The sequence below is a fragment of the Mus caroli genome, unplaced genomic scaffold (genome assembly GCF_978045245.1).
Source record: "Mus caroli unplaced genomic scaffold, Mus_caroli_1 scaffold_18, whole genome shotgun sequence".
NCBI lineage: Eukaryota > Metazoa > Chordata > Mammalia > Rodentia > Muridae > Mus > Mus caroli.
In genome coordinates, this window is record NW_028227273.1 from 50030700 (window position 1) to 50054727 (window position 24028).

At 45.2% G+C, this 24028-nt stretch overlaps 1 protein-coding gene across 7 annotated transcripts in view; it reads left to right on the plus strand.

The window, feature by feature from the left end:
* Positions 1 to 24028, plus strand: part of Runx2 (RUNX family transcription factor 2) — a 316322-nt gene that overhangs the window by 57492 nt on the left and 234802 nt on the right. For 5 of the 7 annotated variants that reach the window (XM_085832576.1, XM_029471397.2, XM_021186134.3 and 2 more), the window contains one exon: positions 22452 to 22831. In XM_085832576.1, the coding sequence (XP_085688702.1) occupies positions 22452 to 22831 (380 nt within the window). Of the gene's footprint in view, positions 1 to 22387; positions 22832 to 24028 lie in introns of those variants that run through there. The other 2 variants (XM_085832578.1, XM_021186135.3) reach the window with 1 other exon arrangement.

Genomic DNA, 24028 nt, shown 5'->3' on the forward strand with positions numbered 1-24028 from the left:
CCCCCTCCTCCACCTCCTCCTCCACCTTTCCTCTACCCCCTCCTCCATCCCCTTCTCCATCCCTCTACCAGTGCTATCTATAGTTATGGAACACTTCTAGCTCCAGTAAATGGTACCCTCCTTTCCAGTGGTAATTGCTTACCAGCTGACATTTAGCTGTTCCTTAAAAGATACAGGTAAATAAGATGGACTTAGAGCTCTATTTCTGATGTATGCAAAATCCTCTGCCCTTTACCAGATGTCTTCTAATCCCCAAGACTTAGTGGTCCTTTGGTTGCCTCTATGTTTTGATTCCTAACCCCAGTAAACTGGGAGTTATATTGTACTATATTATCCCTTATGATTATAAAACTAGCTCTCCATATCTGTGAGCTGGGATGTGTTTTAAGGAACATGTCTGTGCAGAACATGTGTGGACTTTTTGTCACTCTTTGTTAACACAGTGACAGCAAGCCACATAGCATTTACACTGAGGATACGTATCGGTTGTAGGCAAACACGAAGCCACTTTCCAGGAGAGACTTGAACATCTGTAAACTTTGGTATCCAAGGGGGCGGTCCTGCAACCAATATGCAGACATCGATGGGAAGACTGTGTATCTTTTTGTGTGTAGAATCCACCCACGCCCCTTCTTATAGTTTTAACAAACCACTTGCACATGGGCTTGTGTGTGGTAAGCTTTATTTGCGGGAAGAAGGAATGAAGAATTTCAGAGCATCATCACAAACCTCTCAAGATGGAACACTAGTGCAAACCTGTGTTCGTTCATGTAGAGCCTAGGTGGTGAGGACGGGGCTGGGCATGCGCAGTCAAAAGAAGCTCCGGGGCTGGAGAGACTGCTCCGTGCTTAAGAGAGCTTGTTGCTCTTGCAGGGGACCCTAGTTTGGTTCATGCATTACTATCCGTGGCTCACAACAGCCTGGAACTCCAGGTCCAGGGGTTCAAACACCCTTTTATGGCCTCCACAGACACTACATATGTGTTCACATACATACAGGCATGCTCGTGCGCGCAAGCAAGCACGCGCGCGCGCACACACACACACACACACACACACACACAAATGATGATGATGATAAATAATGTTCAACTTTATAATTTGCTTGACATTTTCCTAATAAGATACCAGAAAAAAATAGGAACAAAAATAAATCCCTCAATCCTCCGCCAAGCATCCAACATCCTCCTTCACAGTCTCTTCTATTCTGGACTATGTATGTTCTGGCACAAAATCTCTGATACAATTTCCCTTCATTTATTTCTAAGGGAAAGTGGTCTATGATGTGCTGTCTTCTAACCACAGCACCTTTGGGTCCTCACTCAAGATGCTTGAGGTCCTGTCAACCAGTTAAAATCTCCTTAAGTTGCAAGAACAAGAATCACCTTACGTTACATTTATCCGGCCTTTGCTCTCAGGTGTTTGCGTTGATACAGTTGTCTAGGCTGCCCTTCACCTTACAGTGTAGCCAAGGATAAACCTGAGCTCCCCATCTGTCTCTCAAGTGCTGGGATTCCAGGTGTGTGCCACCATGCCTGGTTCCACACCCACACATTCTTTAACACTTTAAGTAGTGTCGTGTGTATACTGACTGAGTGGCCTTATAATTTCTCAGAGACCATTTCCAAGATACCTAATATGAAAAGAGGTACAATTTTTAAACCATGCCCACTCACTAGATTTCTCTAGATTGGATAATATGAACTTAAAAAAACAAAACAAAACAAAACCAACAACAACCAAACAAACCCTATAACCAGTAATTGAATAACTGGATAATGAAAAGAGAATGGAACCAGTTTATGTGACTGGACTGGGACTGACTGTTGGGGGTCCCTGGGTTTCTGACTAACAAACAACAGACACTATAAGGTGCCTTATGCGGAAGCACACAAGTTCCCTCTCCCCATGTCCATGTGTGGTCCTGGTGTGCAACCTTGTTAAATAAGATACAGTTTAGATGACTCTGGTGTCTTCTCCGAAACCCATCTGGCACACAGAAAGCTGCCATCTCCCACCCAGTGATCATAAGAATGTCCAGGCTTCTGCCGACGTTACTGCTGTGAGTTCTAGTAGTCATTTGGGGAGCACCAAGCAATGTTTCATTCATCATCATTATAGCGCAGGAAACAAACGTGAGGGTTAATGGTGCCTTTAGAGTCTGCATGCATAATTCTTGGGAAATGCTCTTCAACTTTTCTCTGCCCATGGAAGTTTTGGGTTGGTTTTGTTTGGTGTTTGGCCATTTTCTGAAAACATTTTAAATGTCTCTTATCCTCTCAGACTTGCCTACTTCCTTCCTTGATGGTGGTACAAACAGACATGTTAAAATTAAAACATTGTTGCCAGGCGGTGGTGGCACATGCCTTTAATCCCAGCACTTGGGAGGCAGAGGCAGGCAGATTTCTGAGTTTGAGGCTAGCCTGGTCTACAAAGTGAGTTCCAAGACAGCCAGAGCTATACAGAGAAACCCTATCTCTAAATAAATAAATAAATAAATAAATAAATAAAACATTTTCTTGGCTCCTGGCAAATTTTGCAAACAGCCTCATACCAATCTTGAAGTTGCACATATCCTCAAGACTTTCAAAAGATATGTCAGTGTCAGAATGCCTCCCAGAGAAACTCATTTGATGCTCATATTTAGAAAATAAAGGCGAGCGAGAGATCCTCAAGACGCCATTATTTCCGTACATATTGACCAGAACCTCATGTGTTTCTTAATTGCTCTTGTAGAAGTCTTATAGAACATGTTATAAAATGCCAAAACCTCAGTTATAAAAGGCTTTTAAAGTCTAGGATATGACAACTATTTTTAAAATAGCTACTTAATAATTCTTTTTTGGGGGTAAATGCTGGAGAACGGGACACTTTAAAAGCAATAGAATCTAAAGAGATAATCCATATTCACCGTATATTTTTCTTCCTAAACTTATAAGACTCATATGTGTGCTGGGAATACAGCTTATCCTAGTACACATAAGGTCCTGGGTTCAATCCCCAGCACTCTAGCTTAGTAAACAAACCACAGGGACATGGTTAGAGTAAGTGGACATGGTTAGATTTTAACGAGCACTTTTGCCATTTCATTAAGTCTACCATTAACACAAAAACGGGATTGGGGATTTCTATTTAGCTTCAGCAGCTAATCAATTTTAATTAACCATAGCTGCTTTGTCATTTTGATTTATTAGTTAGTAGAGGTCTGTTTAACCCAGCATTCCAGTGGCGAGGGCTCTTGCCAGTAGCTAGAATGCCCTCGCTGTGTCTGATTATCTTATCACACTGAAGTCAAGCTCATATTTATCGGATGCCCACTGTTCTGAACATTAGGTGGTCAGGGTAAACAAAGCATTCAGGATCTCACTCAGCGTACGGCCTCCATGTGAGAGGAAAGAGGAAGGGAGAGGATAGATTATAAACAAATAAATAACCTCAGGTAAATAAACAACAAATGGTGTGTGCCATGAGGGATATAATGACAACTAACTGACATAGTCTGTAGAAACTCACTGAGACAATGACTTTTTAAAATAGTAGGGAGAGAGAGCCACGTGGGTATCCTGAACCAAAGCAGGATGTGCAAGCATGAAATCGCACTTCCTAGAAATTCTCTCCTCTTCTGAAATGTTCCTGTTTTTTGTTTTGGTTTGGTTTGGTTTTATTTGCTCTGTCTCTACATTCTCTAGGGAATAACTGCATAATTAAAGTGTCCACTCAATGTTTCCTATCAATTTGGTTATAATTAAGATATAATTTCTATAAAATAGCAGTAAAAAATATGTATGTGTGTGTGCCTTGGCACACCTGAGGAGGTCAGAAGAAATCTTTTGGGCCTTAGTTCCTTCTCTCCTTCCGCTGTGCGGATTCTGGAGCTTGAAGGCAGACCCTCAGGCTGAAGGCCTCTACTCACCAAGCTATCTTACAGGATTCATTGGTTTAAAAGCCCACGATTCAAGGGCTGGAGAGATGGTTCTGTGCCCAGCACTCACAAGGTAAATTTCAGTTCTAATGGAGCTGATACCTTCTTCGGGCATCCACGGACACTGCGTATGCACAGCGCACATGACATGCATGCAGGCACTCATACATATATCTAAAACAGACAAATCTAAAAATCTTCAAAATATCTGATTTAGAAGCTTTAAAGAAGATTGGTGGGGATCACTGCCGCCAAGGGCCAGACCTCTTCCATTTCCTTTAGAGAAACCTCATACTCAATAACATCCATCTTTGGTCCACCAGCCCCTGGCAAATAGTAATTTACTTCCTGTCTCCATGGACATCCCTGTTATCGGCTATGCTGGTTTTTTGTTTTGGTGTTGTTTGGTTGGTTGTTTGGTTTGGGTTTGGGGGTTCTTTTTTTTTTTTTTTTTCAAAATCTAGAAGAACCTAGGAAGAGGGAATCTTAATTGAGAAAATGCTCACATTTAGATTGGTCTATGGGCATTTTCTTGATTATGTTTGATGTGAAAGTGTTCCACTCACTGTGGGCAATGCCATGCCTGTGCAGGGGGTCCCAAACGGTATAAGAAAGCAGAATGAGCAAACCACAGGGCGAGCCACTGAGCAAGCCACTAAGCAGGGTTCCTCCATGGCCTCTGCTTCAGTTCCTGCCTCCAGAGTTCCTGCCCTGGCTTCCATTGAAGTGTAAGCAAACTAAACCCTTCACTTCTCAGGATGCCTTTGGTCAAGGTGTTTTTATCACAGCACTAGAAGGACATGGACATTTTATTATGAATGAATACAAATGATATGTAGTCATTTCTGTCTGGCTTCTTTTTTAAAAAAATATAATGCCTTAAAAGATTTATTTCATTTTTAATTATGTTTGTGACTTAGTCAATGTTCTATTGCTATGAAAAGACACCATGACCATGGCAACTCTTACAAAGAAAAGCATTTAATTGGGGCTGGCTTACAGTTCAGAGGTTTAGTCCATTGTCATCAGACAGGAAGTCTGGCAGCATCCAGGCAGACAAAGTGCTGGAGAAGGAGCTTGAAGCTTCTACATCTGGATTCACAGGCAGCAGGAAGTGCAAAAGACACTGGGCTTGGCTTGGGCTTCTGAGATTCCTAAAGCCCACCGGCCAGTGACACATCCACTCCATCAAGGCCTCACCCACTCTAAGACCACACCCACTCCAACAAGGCCACACCTCCTAATCTCTTTCAAGTAATACCACTTCCCAGTGAGGAAGAATTCAACTATTTGAGCCTATGGGGGCCATTCCTACTTAAACTACTACAGTGTGTGTGTCTCTGAGTGGGTATAGGCATGTGAGAGCAGGTGCCCATGGAGGCTAGAGGTGTTGGATCCCCTTGAACTGGAGTTAAAGCTAATTAGAAGACATACTGTGGGTTCTAAGAGCAACACTTGGCGACCCCAACAAGAGCAGCAAGCGCTCTTAACCACTGATACAATCCTTCCCATCCCACCATGTTTTCAAAACTCAACTGTGCCACAGTATTTATCAATAGTTCATGCCTTTTTATGCTGTTGAATTAATATTCTTTGGATGAATATAACAGTTTTAATTTATTCTCTGGTTGAGTGATTCCCACTTTTTGCTTATTATGAGTATTTACATACAAGGTACAAGGTTTTTAAAAATCTTTTGAAGACTGTCATGCATATATATCTACATAATTTGCACCCTCCCTCCCTCCCTTCTTCTAACTCCTCTCATGCACTCCCAATTCAATTCTTTATTATTGCTTCACATATGTGTGTGCATATATACATTATATAACATGTGAATTTGTATGTATATGAATATATATTTATATATATATCACAGCAGTTAGAAGGACATGGATATTTATTATAAATGGATACAAATGATGTAGTCTTTTGTGTCTGGCTTCTTTTATTAATACGATGTTTTTAAAAATGTATTTCATTTTTAATTATGTATATATGTCTACATATACAAATTAGTCAAATACATATGATTTATATATGTATATATACATACATACACACATATACATTTATGTATGTACATATACACAGAGGCACATTTAAATACACAAAATATACAATATATATGAATTTGTATGCATGCAGGCACATGCCTGTGTACATAAAGTTTGCTGTGTTCATGCAGTACTGTTTGTATGTGCATGTAAGCTTTCTTTTCCCTTGGGTATGTGCATAGACATTGATCAGTGTGTTGTATGTCCATTTTATGTTTAACTTTGTGAGAAGCTACCAAACTGCCTGCCACGGGGGCTGTACTGTTTTATATTTCCAGTAGAAATGTATGAGGATTCCAGCTTCTCCATATCTTTGCCAATTTTTTTTAACATCCATCTTCACTGATTATAGGCATAGCATTCCTTATCCAGAAGGCACTTGTTCAGAACAGTTTGGGATGTGGGGATATTTGTAGATATAGTGAAATAACTTAGAGGTGGGTCTTAACTATATGCATGACACTCCCCATGCCTTATATATAAATCATATACACACATATACACATACACACACATACACATACATACACACACATACATACATACACATACGCATACGTACACACATACACATACTTACACACATATACATACATACACACATACACACACATACACATACATACACATACATACACATACATACACACATACACATACATACACACATATACACACATACACATACATACACACATACACATACATACACACATACACACACACACACACACACTGAATGTAAATAGCTGTGCTACTTTTAGTGTGCCTGTTTTTGACTGGTTTATTGTGAGAGGTCAGGTGTAACATTTTCTACTCACAGTATTAGAGTAGTAGTTTCAGATTTTAGAGTATTTCAGAGTTTTTAATGTTTTATTGAAAATGCTCAGTTTCTGTGATCATCATAATAATTTGTAAAGCGATATCTCAGATTGTCTGATATGTATTTGTCTTATGACAAATAAATAAAAATAAATTTAAAAAAAGGTGAGCACCTTTTCATACACTGACTGGCCATCTGAGTTTCTCTTTGGAGAAATGCCTATATTCAGATTCTTTGCCCAGCTTTAAATTGGATAGTCTTTTTGTTGTTGAGTTGGAAGAGGTCTTTATATATTTTTGATACTATGTTCTTATAAGACAGATGATTTGCAAACCCTATATCTGTTCTCATTTCATGAGTTCTCATTTCTTTACATTTTCTTCATAGTAGCCTTTGAAATACAACTGGTTTTTGAAATCTGATTTATTTTCATTTAGTTATTTGTATTTTGGATTTGAATCTAAACACCCAAGCCACTGTCTAGTTCATAGTGATACAAAATTGACCCTGTTTGCTTTTGAGATTTGTCGCTCAGTTTTTCATGCTTTGACCTTTGGTTCATTTGGAGTTACTTTTTGCATATGATGTAAAGTAGATTTCTGACATTTGTCCTTCTCCTAGGCTAACCCCAGTTTGTGTCGACACCTGTACTGCCCATTTGCCAGTCCTCTCTTCCTGTACTGCCGTTTCAGGAAATTACATTCCTGGGTTCCTTATCACATGACTCCCATGTCAGCCTTCAGTTATGGCTTTATTTTATTCTTTTAAACTCTCTTTTAGTTAATTTTTCTCAGTCTTCCTTTCTTTTTCCTTCCTTCTTTCCTTCCTTCATTTATTCCTCCATCCCTCTGTCTGTCACCACTCCTCTTCCCCTCCCTTCCTCCCTCCCTCCTTTCCTCTCTCTCTCTGTGTCTCTGTCTGTCTCTCTTTCTGTCTCTGTCTCTCTCTCTGTCTCTGTCTCCCCTCCCCCCCAAACCTCTCTGTTCATATGATTTTAATAGAAGTTTAAATACAGAAGCTGTGGATACATCCAGTGCTGAAATGAAGGTTTCTGAGTCACCCAGGCATAGGGGAGAAGCCGGGGCTCTCTGCCTTCCCTCAGCTGCAGAGTCTATAACCAGCAGCACAGGTGTTGCCTCCCGGGGTCCATACTGCACCAGATATCTGTGTGTTTCCTGGTGTGGTCCCATCATGCTCCTGCCTCCTAGATGACCTTGCTTTCTGAGGCGTAGTTAGTAGTTAGAACACCGCGTCCTGATGTTTCTATAGCCCCAGATTGGGAGCAACTGCACCTGTTGCTAGCCATTGTTGCTTATGGCCCCTGTTGACTACTCAGTTATGCAACTTGCGTTTCATTCTTTCTGCTTCAAAAGAACCTGCTTTCCCATTAGACTTGAATGATAAAACATCTAACATCTTACATGTTTAAATAGCTGTAAAGAATGTTATTTACAGTTTGTTGTAATAATTGACACTTAAAACAGATGTATCTTGCCTTCAGATTTATTGTGTACAAGGTAAATACCACAGTGAGCTGAGACCTTGAAGTCACCTTCATCCACTAAGAAAGTCTATGAACAAGATCTTTGTCCCTCATAAAATTTATCTTCCTTATTTTTAATACCGCTTTTATTAAATTTTGTCATAAACTATATTAATATATATTTTATGCCGTAAATATTTAATTAATAATACCTATTTCTCAGAAGGAAAAAAAAAAGGTACATAAATTAGAATCGTACCTTGTTAACTGTCTTAGATTATATAAGTTTTGATTAAAATATTTCTGAGGGTTGGGCATAGAAGCACCCTCACCTTTAATTCCACCACTTAGGAGACAGAGGCAGGAGGATATCTGTGAATTCAAGGCTAACCTGTTTACAGAGAGAATTGTAGGACAGTCAGGGCTACATAGTGAGTGAAACTTGTGACAAAAAAAAAAAAAAAAAAAAAAAACAAAATGAACTTTGGGGACCAGAGTGTGTGTGCATATTAAGTATATGTGTGCATGTGTGTGTGTGTGTGAGAGATGTCTGTGTGATCTGTGTGTTTAACATGTGTAAGAGTTTGTGTGTGTGTGTGTGTATGCACACATGTAAGTGTGTGGTGTGTGACACATGTATGAATGTGTGCAAGTGCAGTGTGTGGGTGTGTGTGTGTGTGTGTGTGTGTCTGGGGAAGTGACTATGGAGGTTTAATGTTGACTTTCAAGTATCTTTCTTTGCGGGGCTGTGGGTGTAGGGGAAAGAGGGGAGTGGGAGAGAACCTGCTTCCCACCAGAGTTCCGTTGCTCTGGGCGTGGGAGGACTGCCAGACGCTTACCACGTGGCCCCGGGTGGGCATCTGGTTGTGTTAGGCCGTAGACCCCACACGGCGGGTGGTGGACAAGGGGCAGCCTCAGGTACCAGGTTCTCAGCCTCCTGCATTCCATGCCAGATGAGGTGGAGGATCTGAGAACAGAATAGGGGCCCCTGGGGCCGCACTTGGCCCCGGGGAGGAAGGCCCGCGAAGGCAGGGGGAGAGGATGGCGCTGGGTGGTTTCCACGAAAGCAAGAGTCCTTTGTCCGGTTGGTCTGTGGCTGCAGTGTAGGAAGGCCTTCTGGCGGCTCGTTAGGCCTATCCCATCATTTAAGCATGGCGGACCTTCATGATCAGAGACAGTCTAAGGTTTTAGAGCTTTATGGTAGAAAGGCAGGGAGAAAGGAGAGAAAGTAGAAAGAGAGAGACCAGCCGTGGCTACATGGAGAGAGGTGGGAAGGGAAAGAGAGAAAGAGGGCTAGAGAGTAAGAAAGGTAAAAGCTTAAAGAGAGCGAGGAGGGGCCAAGCAGCGCCTCTTATAGTGCTGGGCTGTCTTGCTGTTTCCAGGTAACTGTGGGGTTGGAGTCTAGCCAGAATGCCAGAAGCTTGGGACATTGTCTATGTGACTGATAGCCACATGCCTCTCCTGTGGGGGGCTGTGGGGGCGGTAACTTCGACAGGAGCCATGATCGAACACCTTCCGTCCCATGTAGGCAGAAATTACCACCCACCAGGTCCCACCGGCGTTCAAGACCTAAGTTCAACTGGAGACCAGGCTGTCTGTGCATAGCCCATTGCCCCACATTTCTTTATCACTGTTCATTTTACTTCCTTACACAGGTCTCTTGCTGAACCTAGAGTTTGACATTAGTTAGGCTAGCTGGCCACCAAAGCCTCAGCACCCTCTCTGAGTACTAGGATTATAAATCCCTATGTTGGTGACTCGCTTTTATGTGGGTGCTGGGATTTATCTCGGGTCATGTTGGCATGGAGAACACTTTACCTGCAGAGCCATCTCCCTGCCCAGGAGTCCTTAGGTGGTAGGGGTGTGGGGGGGTGGGTGCTATGAAACCACGTAAGAGTTTAAAGCCATGCAATGTGATAGCGTTCAACCTCTTAAAGGGAGAGCACAGATGCTTATGCCCAGAGCGGATCGTGATTGAACTGTGCATAGATGAACATAGCAAGGTACGTTTCGTATCTATGACAGGTGAGTCTCAAGATGATAAAGGCCTGACTTAGGGTAATGGAGGATATATAGACATAAGGAATAATAAAGGATTAACAGAATGAAGAGACAGGGCAATGTAGAGAGTGCTGATTAGTATATCTCAGGACCCAAGTTTCCGCCTACATAGGTATGCTCATACAGTCAACTAATACACATTGATCATATAGTATCTGCTAGGCTTTCTGCTTCCGACCAGGCTATCTAGGGCTAGCCCATTCCACGACTCCTGTAGACACCGCACACTACCTGTTCATGGGATAGAGCTAGAACTTCTTTCCCTAGACTTCAGTGGTCTAGATTACCTATGTTTGAACCAAAAGGAAAAAGCATAGCATCTCTTACCGTAGAAATCTCAATCCTATATACATTGATGGCAAAGATAAGAACTGTGCCCTAAGCTTCAGGAACATAAATAAATGTCTCTCTTATCTTTTTTCCCCCTAAACAGTGAAGTGGACATAGTGGGCATTTTGGTGTCAAGGAACTTACAGAAACTTCACTTAGAGACTTCTCTGAGGCTGTAGCATGTGTTAGCCTAGGATCTGGTTCAGGGTTTTACAGTGAGCCACCCAGCTAGATTCCCCAAGTTGTAGCTACATCCGTTCTCCTAGGAGACCCTCTATAAAAACAGACCCCTCCCCCGACCCCAGGGATCTTGTTGCCTGTGACTTCAAACGGAAGACACCAAGGATCCTCTCCAACAGAAACCTTCTGAAAGTCAATTCTCTCTCCTCTGTGACTTCCAATTCTATACTCTCTGAAGGAGAAGGTCAGAAAACCAAGTGGCTCGCATTAAATTTATCAAGGCCACATATGTTACTCATATGATAAAATGATTTCAAGGAGGAGTGAATGAGATGAATTTATTTTTCTCTCCATGCACGTGCAATCAGAATGACCGATAGATTGTTTCTACTGATACCCTTCATGTCTTCCTTTCCGTGACAAGCGCAAAGCAACGCTCCAAGGATTTCCTTCCAGTTTCGCCATTTTAAACTTGCATTTGTAACTGCTAGCAAAGCGAAGTTGAAAATTGAAAGCCTTTCCATTTTCTAAGGCTGACTGTATGCTATGTTCTGCTGCTCACGGGTCCTGCTTTTGATAACTTTCTTGTTAGTCTATTTTCCATGGTCCAGTTGGATCGGAGCTGCCTTTGAAGAGAATTTTTAGTTTCCTGGGAGATGAGGATTAAACTGTGAATGATATGTATGTTAAAATCTAACACCTTCATCAGGTTTCAAAACGCAGTTGCATAATCACATTACAAAAGATAAACACCGGGCGGGGGTGGGGTGGGGTGGGGGGTGAGGTAGGCCAGAAGCAGGAGAAGAAAAACACTAGATTCAATAGAACTACTAGATGCAACCTATACTTTCAGTAGCCATGAGAATAATAAATTTTAAGCAGAATAAATCAGGTCAATTCTGGAAAAGTTCTTTGAATCTGACACGTTGTGGGAAGTCTTACATAAAAATAATCATAAGGTTCCCACATGGAATTTTATATTTGGAGGTTTGAGTTGTGGGTGACTCATTGTGTGTGCGGGTCCCATGTTCTGGACCACTGGAAAGCAGTCTTGCCTGCTGAGCTATATCTAATAACCCCTAACCCAATATTCTTTTCTTTTCTTTTCTTTTCTTTTCTTTTCTTTTCTTTTCTTTTCTTTTCTTTTCTTTTCTTTTCTTTTCTTTTCTGGACCACTGGAAAGCAGTCTTACCTGCTGAGCTATATCTAATAACCCCTAACCCAATATTCTTTTCTTTTCTTTTCTTTTCTTTTCTTTTCTTTTCTTTTCTTTTCTTTTCTTTTCTTTTCTTTTCTTTTCTTCTCTTCTCTTCTCTTCTCTTCTCTTCTCTTCTCTTTCTTTCTTTCTTTCTTTCTTTCTTTCTTTCTTTCTTTCTTCTTCTTCTTTTTTTTTTTTTTTTTTTTTTGTTTTGCTTTGTTTTTTTGTTTTTTTGAGACAGGGTTTCTCTGTGTAGCCCTGGCTGTCCTGTAACTCACTTTGTAGACCAGGCTGGCCTCGAACTCCGAAATCTGCCTGCCTCTGCCTCCCAAGTGCTGGGATTAAAGGCGTGTGCCACCACGCCCGGCTTAACCCAGTATTCTTAAAAATCAATTTTGATACCATAAAATCCCATGATGAACAAAGTATAAAAATTTAAAACCAAGTGGGGAATCTCAACCTTAATCTCACACTTCTCCTTCCCCTAAAACCCGCAGTACCTAGAGAACCACTCCTGCCCCACCCCACCGAGGAGGCTGCTGGGATAGGATGTGGGCAAGGATTGGGGCGTGGCTTCTCGAGGCAGCCTCGATAAGTTTCCTCTCTTGAAGAGGTACACAAGTGAGAATCATGGTACCAGGACCGAGTGACTGATGTAAACAGCCCAACCAAATACGTCACAGTAGTTTACAGACAGGGATGGCTGTCTATTTCCATAATATCCCTTTACAGACGCCACTTTAATGCTTTAACTCAGCCCCTCCTGCTTTGCTTTAGTTAAGTTAGCATTAAACCAACCAACCAACCAACCAACCAACCAACCAACCAACCAACCAACCAACAATTCTGTATACTTCCAAGGCCTGGAGCTTTCTTTGGAAGCAATGATTAAACTCTTAAACATTGCTTTTACGTTTCTCTCATGGAGATTGAAAATGTATGTGGCATATTAAGAGTTTGCAGAAAATTAGCAATATTCAATCCGTTTATTTTGTTTAATCCCATATTGCCTTTGCTTTCTTTTCTTTTTTTTTCATAATTCATTTTTTAGATTTAGGTATTAATTTATTGTATATGAGTACACCGTCGCTGTCTTCAGACACTGGAAGAGGACATCGGACCCATTACATACTGTTGTGAGCCACCATGTGGTTGCTGGGAATTGAACTGAGGACCTCTGGAAGAGCAGTCAGTGCTCTTAACCGCTGAGCCACCTTTCCAGTCCCTAGCTTTATTTTTTAATTGAGTTATAGTCTTGCCCAGTCCTTGGCTCAGCTGTACCCAGGCATTGTATGCCTGCTGCTGCTCCTCTTTTCCTTGGAACCTAACATTGTGCCTTTCTGGTCCCTTGAGATATCCTTCTCTGCCACTGGCTCTTGTCAGATCTGAACACAGGTCAACTTTGGAGTTTTTGCCTGTGATTTTATTTATGTATTTTTTTAAACAATATTTATTTTATTTTATTTTTTGAGAGCTTCATGCATGAGTACTGCAACACCACTCCCACCCTTCCTGCCCTCCTCTGATTCCTCTCATGCAAACCCACTCCTAAATTCATGATCTCTATATCTTTAATGTCACACAAATATTCATCTACATTTATATACACATATGCATCCAACTGTCTCCATTTACTATTGTCCATAATTATATATCTTTTCATTATCACATGAGTTGTAGGATTTTATGAAATATAGAAAGAGAACTCCAGAAGAAATGCCAAATAGTTTCACCTTGTGCTTTAAGGCACCCATCTTTTGCCTCTGTTGGCATCTTCATCTCTTGAATATGTGTATCTTCTAACTATGCTTTTCAATAGGTAAAAATAAATCATCTAATAGATATGACGTAGTCCTTAGAGTTTAGCATAACCAAGTCCAATGAAGAAAGACCACAGAATGATTTGAGCAGGCAAAGTTTAAATAATTACTGATAATATCAGGGGATTGGAGCAATAAGGAATTGACCTAACAAAGGTAAATGAAGTCTAAAGAATATAGAAAGTAGGGGACAGAGGAATGACTTAACTGTTAAGAGCGTTTTTCAGAGAACCAATGTTTGATTTCCAGCATGCCTGTAACTCTAGTTCCATGGTATCTGATGCCGTCTGCTGGCCACTGTGGGCACTGCCGGCACCTAGAGTACTATACATATAGGCAAAACATTCATACACATAACATAATCTTAAAAAAAAAAAAACTAAAATGAACAAACAATGGCACAGAGAGAGGGGAGGAAGGAAGGGAGGGAGGGAGGGGGACAAGTGCTGAGCCTGGTGGAAAAGGCCCACCATTCTAGCTTCTCTGGAGGCTGAGGCAGGAGAACTTCAAATTCTGGGCCTAATCGGGCTACAGAGAGAATTCAAGGTTAGCCTGGGTAACTTATCAAGACCCTGTTTGATAAATAAGTAAATAAAAATAAGGAAAAAGAACTGAGAACACAGTCCAATAAAGTAGTAATGACTGGGGGGTTGGGGACAAAGTTCAATCCTCAGGACTGAAAGCGAGCAAGAAAGAGGGATAATAGAACATACCTCCTATTCTCAGGGCAACCAAGGAAGAGTCCTTGCCTGTGTACATGCAAAGCTAAGATGCAGACCTTCCATAGCTTAGAATACTGGAAGACAGAAAGGTTGTCTGCAGGCACCTGGACTAAGCTGTTCCTTAAAGGAATATTGTTATGAACAATGCAGATGGGAGGGTCTATAGTGTAGGATGGGGGTGGGGGGCTGGCTGCTAACTGCTTTTGGCTGATATGTGCTGCTTGCACCCGGCAACACTGGACAAGGGAGCCTGGCTGTATGTAGCACTTGGGTCTAGAGTAATTCTTTCCCTCTCTCTTTTGTGTGTGTGTGTGCATGCGTGTGTGTGTGTGTGTGTGTGTGTGTGTGTGCATACGTGTGTGCGTGTGTGTGTGTGTGTGTGTGCTGCATGTGTTAGACTGCAGAGACTTGCTGTAGACACAAGAGAACTAGATCAAAAAAAAGTCTTTCTCCCTGAAATGCCTCTTCCTTATCCACTTTGGAGTGGAATATCATTGCCAGCTAGTAATGAGAAATAGTTAATGGGCCCAGATACACAACTGGTGAGAAATGGGAGAAAGTTGATAACTGGACCTTACAAGGGAGAACAACGGCTCTGGAATCAGAAGCTCTGATAGGAATGTGACCAGGAGAAAGACCTGCCCACTTTTCTAAAAAGTAAAATTACCGTATTTTAATTAACTCACATAGGACAGCACTGCAGCTGGCCTATGGAAGCCATTCAGACACTCGCCCAGTCCCGATCTGGCCATTGAAACGATGTGTTGGGACAGTCACTAAAGGTAGGAGGAGATGACTAGACCATTGTTTATGGGACTTGATCCCATACATAGGAGAAAAATCTATTTCCAGGAAATCTTAGGTGGCAACGTGATAGGCAGTTTGGGCGGGTGAGACCTCACAACGCAGAACACCACTCATAGTAGCGGACTGCCTGCGTACAGTCAGCTGGTAGGAAGATTTGGATTCTTGACACCCGGTTTCTTTTTCTACTTCTTTCTATTGTAATAGGAATTTCCGACATGGTGAAAATGGTGGGTTTTGTACTTTGTTATTTGGAGCAAAGATGTCATAGTTTCCATTTCTCCCATTGTTTGGGCATGACATTTGGTCATCTCTAGGTCTAAAACGAGGCCTTGGTGCCTTGAGCAGAGAGATTAGAACGGAACAGCGCCATCTTGGGTGAGTTTAGGGTAAGAGGAGAGCATTTGATAAGATGATTGGATTCCCACAGGAAACCTTTAATTTTAGGGGTTCTCATATGTTTCATCACAGAACCCCGTAAACTTTGTATATAGATCACTCCGCCATTGACCATTGCTGCCACCACAGACCAAAAGCCAACCAACACCTAAATGCCAGCGGGCTAATTAAGGAAAATTAATTTCACTTCTCTGAACGGTGGAAAATGAAGTAAGACTAATTTTTAGAATCTTGGTCTTCAGGTAAGGAGGATATTATTTAGGGAGTTGGTATTTTAGTCAACCAAAATGTAAGTCCCCTTTAAGGGCATAAAGCTTCCACAGGAGCTCCCTCGACGGAGCTCTGAGGGATCACATGGCAAGCATCACCCGCTTTACAACAACACTGAACCCTTATGAGGGTCTGGAAACGCCCCACGGGAATGTTAACTAGAACAACGAGGAGAGGTTTATGATGCTAAACCCTCCGCTGCGAACATTTCATCTCTTTTTACAGCCATGCAAATTGTTACAGGTCCACTGACAACAGGAAAAATTTACTGGGCTTAAAACAAATCAGGCAGCATTTAACTGTCTAAAATTAAACAGGAAAAGCATGTCAGAAGGCCTCGGAATCACGGGAGTTCTTAAGTTGTCTTAAAAGTGTATGTAAGAATTTGTGCACACCAGAAAATTCTCGGTATGTCCATTTGTGTGTGTGTGTTTTGTTGTTTTTTTGTTTTTGTTTTGTTTTTGAAGACAGGGTTTCTCTGTGTAGCCCTGGCTGTCCTGGAACTCACTTTGTAGACCAGGCTGGCCTCAAACTCAGAAATCTGCCTGCCTCTGCCTCCCAAGTGCTGGGATTAAAGGCGTGCACCACCACTACCTGGCAAAAATTTATTTATTATTATTATACATAATTACACTGTAGCTGTCTTCAGACGCACCAGAAGAGGGCATCAGATCTCATTATGGATGGTTGTGAGCCACCATGTGGTTGCTGGGATTCGAACTCAGGACCTTCGGAAGAACAGTCAGTGCTCTTACCTTCTGAGCCATCCCACCAGCCCCATTTGTGTTTCTTGTGGAGCTATGGATGAAAAGTGAGTAATGAACCTAGTAAATCCTATCTGTGCTGGCAAGGTGGCTCAGTGGTTAGAATGTGCCTAGAAGGATGGCTCAACAGTTAACAGCACTGGCTGCTCTTCCAGAAGACTTTGGTCTAATTCCAAGTATCCACATGGCAGCTTCCATCTGCACCATCTGCAACTTCAGTTGCCAGGAAGACCCTCTTCTAGCTTCTGAAGGTACCAGGCACTCAAGCATTGCAAGACACACATGCAGACAAAACACCCAATCTACATAGAATGAATAAGTAAGAATGGTTAAAAGGTCTTGCCATGCAGGAGAGGATGTGAGTTCAGATCCCAAAGACTGGGGATCCCCAGTTCAAATTGGCTAGCGGGTTTGAGAGCAATCCAGGGTGATTCCCCAACATCAGCTGAGGGCCTCTCCATGCATATCCACACACATGCAGCCACATGGTTTACCCATGAATGTACAAACACGCATACACATTAGCATGAACATCACAGCACGTAGGCCAGCCAAAAAGAGACTTTAGGACAGATCTAGTCTATGGGCTCTGCTATAACTGTTGGTTGGGTGACAGTACTGACCTCCAGGCTAGCTTCATACAATCAAAGCCCAAAAGAAACTCTCCAAAGACCTTTCTGCTTTCAACACCCATCCCATCCCCAGTCCCCTCCATACACACATTCACACATGAGCAGAAAGCTCACAGTGGTCCTAATTTTCCATTAGCCATCCTATTTTATCAGTTGGTTCACTGAAAGGTATTTAAGATTTTACAGGACCTTTCTTCACTTTTCAACATGAAAAAAAAAAAAGGAAAAACACAAGTATATAAAATAATGTGGAAGGAGTTAGGATGGGAAAGCAGAGAGAGAGAGAGAGAGAGAAGGAGACGGAGACAGAGACAGAGAGACAGAGAGGGAGAAGAGACTGTTTTAACATCACACCTTCTTTGGAGAGTGAAAGTTGCCAGGTGTTATCACAAAACAGTTATATTAAAACAGTTTTATTAACATTAAGAAGGGGCTATGCTTGTATCTTTCACAGTAGTCAAATCTTCAGAAAAAATGTATTTATTTTAGTGCTGTAACATACAACCGAAAAGAAGAATATTTGTACAGAGGAATCTAGTGGGTGGTTTTTTTTTTTTTTTAGAAGTGAGTGTGTGTGTGTGCAGGGTGTGTATATAGGATGTGTGTAAGGTGTGTATGTGTGTATAGGGGGTGTGTAGGTTATGTGTATATATAGGGTATGTATTCGTAGGGTATGTATATAGGGGGTGTGTATAGGGTGTGTATTCATAGGGTATGTATATAGGGGGTGTGTGAATGTGTAGGGTGAGTATAGGGTATGTTTGGGGTGTATGTGTATAGGTTGTGTATGTGTGTGTGTGTGTGTGTGTGTGTAGATGCATGCCTGTAGTGGCCAGAGGTCACCCTCTAGCGTGATCCCTCACATGTAATCCACCCTGTCCTCTAGGGCAGGCTCTTACTGGCCTGGGGCTCCTTGAGTCAGCTAGGCTGTCTAGGCATCAAGTCCCAGGGATTAGCCTATCTTACCTTCCCAGCACTAGGGTTCAAACACCATCTTATTTTGATTTCTGGGTGAGTGGGGCTTAGGCACTGGCTTCTGGACCTCCTGAGCCTGCAGTAAGCACTTTACTGAGTGAGCTGTGCTCTCAGTCAGCCCTTGGTTAGAACATTTTCATGTAGAAAAAAAATCTAACCTGAGACTTAGCATTTCACAGCAGCAGTAAGGACGCATACACAAAAGCCCCACGTTTTTTCCTATGCTTTTACTGCTAGGGGAAGTTTGAGGGAAGGGGCTGTGGAAATGTTTCCTACTTGAAGTTTAATGTTCAGAGCAAAGACCACGCCAGTTCCAGCTGAGAGCAAGAGCGCTCTTGAAAGCAGACTGAAATCCAGATACCTGAGCCGTTGTTAGGGCATTCAGTGGAAAATTTCATTTCCACATTATAAATAACTGTAGGATATTTTAAGGGATCCAAGACTGGGAACTTCCAAGAGCTGCTTACATTAGTTCTACTGAAATGTTTAATGGAGGGAGGATGCCCAGCAAGGCTATAAAGCTGAATTACCGGATATGATTAATTAAAATAAATAATCTCACCATTGATTAAATTGCCCTTAAAATCCCCAACCATTGAGGCCTGCATGTCTCATTATGCATCAAGTAAAAAAGGGGGAGCATGGAGTGGTGGTAACTAAACAGCAATGGCGGGAAAGCAAAGGCCCCCAAGATAGGATTTCTTATATTCAAACGACTGTAGAGTTTCTTGTTGGAAAAAGCCCCACTCTGGGAGCCCCTATTTGAAACATGGGCCGTTTCTCAGTTCTGTCAGTTTGTGGAAGTCCCTTGTTCTGTGGGTTTCCTGGGAGGAGGACAGAATACCCTCTCCCAGCGACTTTCTATCTCTTTGACTACAGACACTATAGATTTCTGGCGACTCTCCGCTCTTCTGCAGTTCCCAACACTTAAAATGAGGGGCAATGGAAACAAGCCATCTCTGTTGGCTGTGCCATTAAAGAAAGCTGTGTGTCATGACGTCAGGGTATGAATTTGCGAGGATACAAGTTAGTGTGGATGCAGTTTCTCTCTCAGATGGGTTAGGAAGCCTGGCTTCCTTTTCTAGGCTGGCGTCTATGGCTGGGGCGATTAGTGCAAGTGAGCGCACGCACGCGGTGGGGCAGTATTCAGGCTTAGAGCTCTCCCCTGTGATCAAAAAGATATTTAAAGTAGCACCCTTAGGAGACAGCTCAGTAACTCGCTCCACCTGTAATGTATATCGGGAGTGACTTCAGTGGTCCCTGGATCGGACCGGAGCGCTAGGGACACAGAGGCCACCAGCCACGAGGAAGTCGGGTGGGAGATGTGGGCGCCACAGGTAGTGGCATAGAGGAGCTGGCAGTGGAAGAAGAGGGAGACTGAGTGGCTCAGGGAGGTGACTCAAGTCTGAGGGAGGACTGGTGGAAGAATCCGGAAAGAGAGCAAGAGACAAGGAAAGACCTACGTGGGACGTGGGGGGCGGGGGTGTGTGTGTGTGCATAGTTGTAAGTGGTGCAAGCAGAAAGGGGAGGCAGAAGCAGTGACTCAAAGGGGGAGGGCACAGGAGTGCTCCCCAGTATCATCCCTAGCCTGTGAGAGAGCAAGCAGTCACACTCAACTCTGTCCACTCCTCAATCCCCATAGCGCCTCTCAGGCACAGGAACACGGGTCCCCAGACCATCTGAGCACAGAGATCCACTTTTTGTATTTTCTAGTCTCGAGTTGCAAAGAGGTGCAAACAACCTCTTTTGCGCTCTCCCGGTACCTTTTCTGGGCCCTGCTGGGCGTGCGGGGTGGGAAGGTCAGAGAGTGGCAACTGCGCTAGGGAGGGTCATGACAGGTCTCTTGCAGAATTTGGAAGGTGTTTGCACTCCAGCAGTAAAAGCCCCAAATTAATGGCTACGTGAAGAGCTTTAAATAAGACGGATGGTGAGAAATGTTACCCAGCTAGCCCTCTTCTTTAGTCCTCCTAGGAGACGACTCCCAATTTTTCACTGATTTCACCAAATCACAGTTGCGTCAACTACCTTGTTACGAATCGCCGGGGAATTTTGGTAAAATGATTCTATTTGGAAGCGTTGGAAGTTTTAAAATAATAGGTTAGACAAGACATATAACAGAACATCACGCTGAGAGGCGAGCCAGCCCGATATTGCTTCTGCCTGGTTCTTGGGGTGTATCAGCCTCCGGCGGATTTCCCGGCTTCTGTGGGCGCCGCCGCACGTTGTTTGATTTGTTTTGAAGGCTCAGAATTTGAGGCTGGTCGGAGACACCCACGTGCTTCTGACTCCCATCAGTACAATGATCGCCTCAGTTTGAGTCGTGTCTATATAACCCACAAAAACCTAATCATTAGAAATCCCAGCCTCCAAAAACCACATTTTAGGTAAAAAAAAAACTGCTGCCGCTTCCCGCACTCCTTCATCTCTCAACCACAATCTTTTGGGGATTCCAAAATCGCCTCCCCTCATAACGCCGGGGAAACAAAAACATAAATAAATAATTACTGAACCATGTTTTAACTTTTTATTTTTAACCCCCCAAAGTGGGGAGCGGCTAGAAAGACAGACACTAGACTTAGTCTGAGATGAAGACTGGACTTAATAAAAGATTGGGAAATGAATGGATAACCGCGGTGTATTCCCCCTCTCTCAGCAAGCATTTTTTCAACTTACAACTTATTTTAATTACCAAGATGACATTTTTTTAGTTCTTTTTATTAAAAAAGCAACCCATCCTTAGTCTCCAATAATGACAAGAAGGAATATATAAGAAAAGTGTCCAGACATCTGTTAGAGTTTCTAAAACTATTTTGACAAACACTCCTGTCACCCATTTTGGTGTCACCTAAGGGGGGGGGGACCCACTCCCGAAGCCTGTAAAAACCTGCCCCCCCGCCCCAACCAATGTGGGGTGGGGTTGGGGGGCAGGGTGAAGAGTGCTCAGAAGTCAAGGTGAAGACTTGAGAATTTCCCTTCCTCCTCTCCTGAAGTTACAACGAAAAATTAACGCCAGCCAGAGCAGCCTGCGGCTCTCCCGCTCCTCAGCTTCAGCGTCGTCAGACTGAGAAGTAGTTCCCGGTCCTGAGGGTGAAGGGGGAGCCGAGGACGCAGGCGGCGATGTCCTAGGCGGGGACCTCCTCCCTTCAGCTTCGGGCGCCGAGCGAGCGCAGCGGCGCTTCTGGCGGCCGGCGGGCGGCGGCAGCGGCTGCGATCCGCAGGCTCCAGATCTGTCGCCCCGAGACCCGCTCTCCCCCCCGCCCCCACTTACCTCCCGGCACCTTGAAACGCGAGGGGGGCCCGGGGCACTTTGCAAAGAGCAGGAGGGACGAGGCTGCGAGCTAGACGGCGGCGAAGGAGAGGGCGAGAGGAGAAGCGGGGGAAGGAAGGACTCGGCGGCCGGAGGACTCGGAGCGCGCTGCCGGCGCGGGGAGCGCGCAGCGGCCTCGGAGGAGGAGGCGGAGGAGGCGGCGCGGGCAGGCGACGGCGCCGCGAGCTGGGCAGCCGCGCTCCGCTTGGCGGTGGCGGACAGCGAGGGGCCACACGCACCGCCGAGATGGACTGCTGAACCTGCGGGGCTCCACTACCGAACTGGAACCCGGAGCAGGGCGCCAGCGCACCCAGGACACGGTGCCCCAAGGCGCCCCTACTGCAAGCTGCTAACTTCAAACCCCTTGCCGCGGCTGGGCCAAACACGCCCCCGCGTCCCGCTCGTAGCAGCCACCGCCGGGGACTCCCAAGCCTCCCGGTGGAGATCCGCGCCTCTTGGGTGTCCCCACCCGCCACCCCAACTCTGTCCGGTCGCCAGTCGCCGGCCCCCAGCAGACTCCGCCCGGCACACGGCTTCCTCGAACTTGATTTCTCACCTCCTCTGTCCCGTCACCTCCATCCTCTTTCCGCCCCCGTCTCGCCTCCACCCCCTCGATTTCCTCCTCCTCGCCCCCCATTTCCACCCTCCTCCCCCTCCCCCGGCCACTTCGCTAACTTGTGGCTGTTGTGATGCGTATTCCTGTAGATCCGAGCACCAGCCGGCGCTTCAGCCCCCCCTCCAGCAGCCTGCAGCCCGGCAAGATGAGCGACGTGAGCCCGGTGGTGGCTGCGCAGCAGCAGCAACAGCAGCAGCAGCAGCAACAGCAGCAGCAACAACAGCAACAGCAACAACAGCAGCAGCAGCAGCAGCAGGAGGCGGCCGCAGCAGCAGCGGCGGCAGCGGCGGCGGCAGCAGCGGCGGCGGCCGCAGTGCCCCGGTTGAGGCCGCCGCACGACAACCGCACCATGGTGGAGATCATCGCGGACCACCCGGCCGAACTGGTCCGCACCGACAGTCCCAACTTCCTGTGCTCCGTGCTGCCCTCGCACTGGCGGTGCAACAAGACCCTGCCCGTGGCCTTCAAGGTAAGAGACTGGCCACCCCCAGACCCTGGCCCGGCCCCATGGAACCTTCCCGCCGTGGTCTCGTTGCCCATGGGTGTCCTCCAAGACTCCAGCCTTGGTGGCCCCACTTAGGGGACCGAGGTGGCTCTGATCTACATACCCCGCAGCGGTCACCCTGAGCAGATCCCCCTTCTCACCTGTGCGCCCACTACCATGTAAGCCTAGGTTCCCTTGCTTCTTCATCCTTCAGTCTTCCAGGCACCGTTCTTGCCTCTTTCCCTGCTGTGAGACTCCTGGGCCCCCAGACGCCCCGAGGCGCCCACTGTGAGCTGCAAGCTTCCTCCCGCCCCCTTCTCCCGGGGTCTCCTCACTCCTCACGGGCATCCCGGCCTCTCCTCTCCGGGATTCCGTGCGCTCCTTCCCGCTTTCCCCTTTGCAGACGCAGGCCTCTACCCCGAGCTAGGTGTCCCTTTCCCGGATTGGTTGCCGTTTGGCACTCCCGGCTGCTCCCCGGCTTGGCCCGGTTGCCCGCAGGGTGCCAGCACCGGAGGGCGCTTGCGCCTGGGGCGAGATGAGGTGCCAACCGAGGAGCATAGGTTGAGAGTGCTCAGTAAACTTGGGGATGGACGCGGGAGAGCGGGGACAGACGGGGACATTCGCGCCTTCCTCGGCCGGCACCGGTTCCCGTTACTTGGAGGAAGGCGGGGCCGCCGGGGTTTCGGCTTCTATCAGGGCCAGGCAGCAGCAGAGAGTTGCGGGGGTTCGGGGCTCTGCGTCCCGGAGTGCGGGAGTGATGAGCGTCGGGGAAGGGGAGCAAGGCTTAGGCTGCCTCCTCCCGCCTCATTTTGCCTGGGAGGGAAAGGGAATCCTGTGGAGCAACTTCGGTTGGTTAGAATGAAACGGAGGTGAAAACTTTATTTGCCTTGAAAGAGCCAGAACTCCCAGATGTCCCTTCTGCTTGGGGAAATCGATGGGTGGCTCCTGCCGGAGGCCTGGGCTCCAAGGTGCGTCCCCGTGGCCTCCTCCTCCAAGTCCGTTAGCTTGCCAGCACCGATAGCGGTAGGAGTCACGCGCAGCTGCCAGCAGGTTGAAAGTGTGCGGGTCCCCAGGCTCTGGCCATATCGATGATGCAGTCTGGGATTTGGTGGTGGTGCGGAGCACCCCTCCCACCCCCCATCCCCGGAAGAGACTTGTCTGGATGGGTGGCTGTCCACTCTC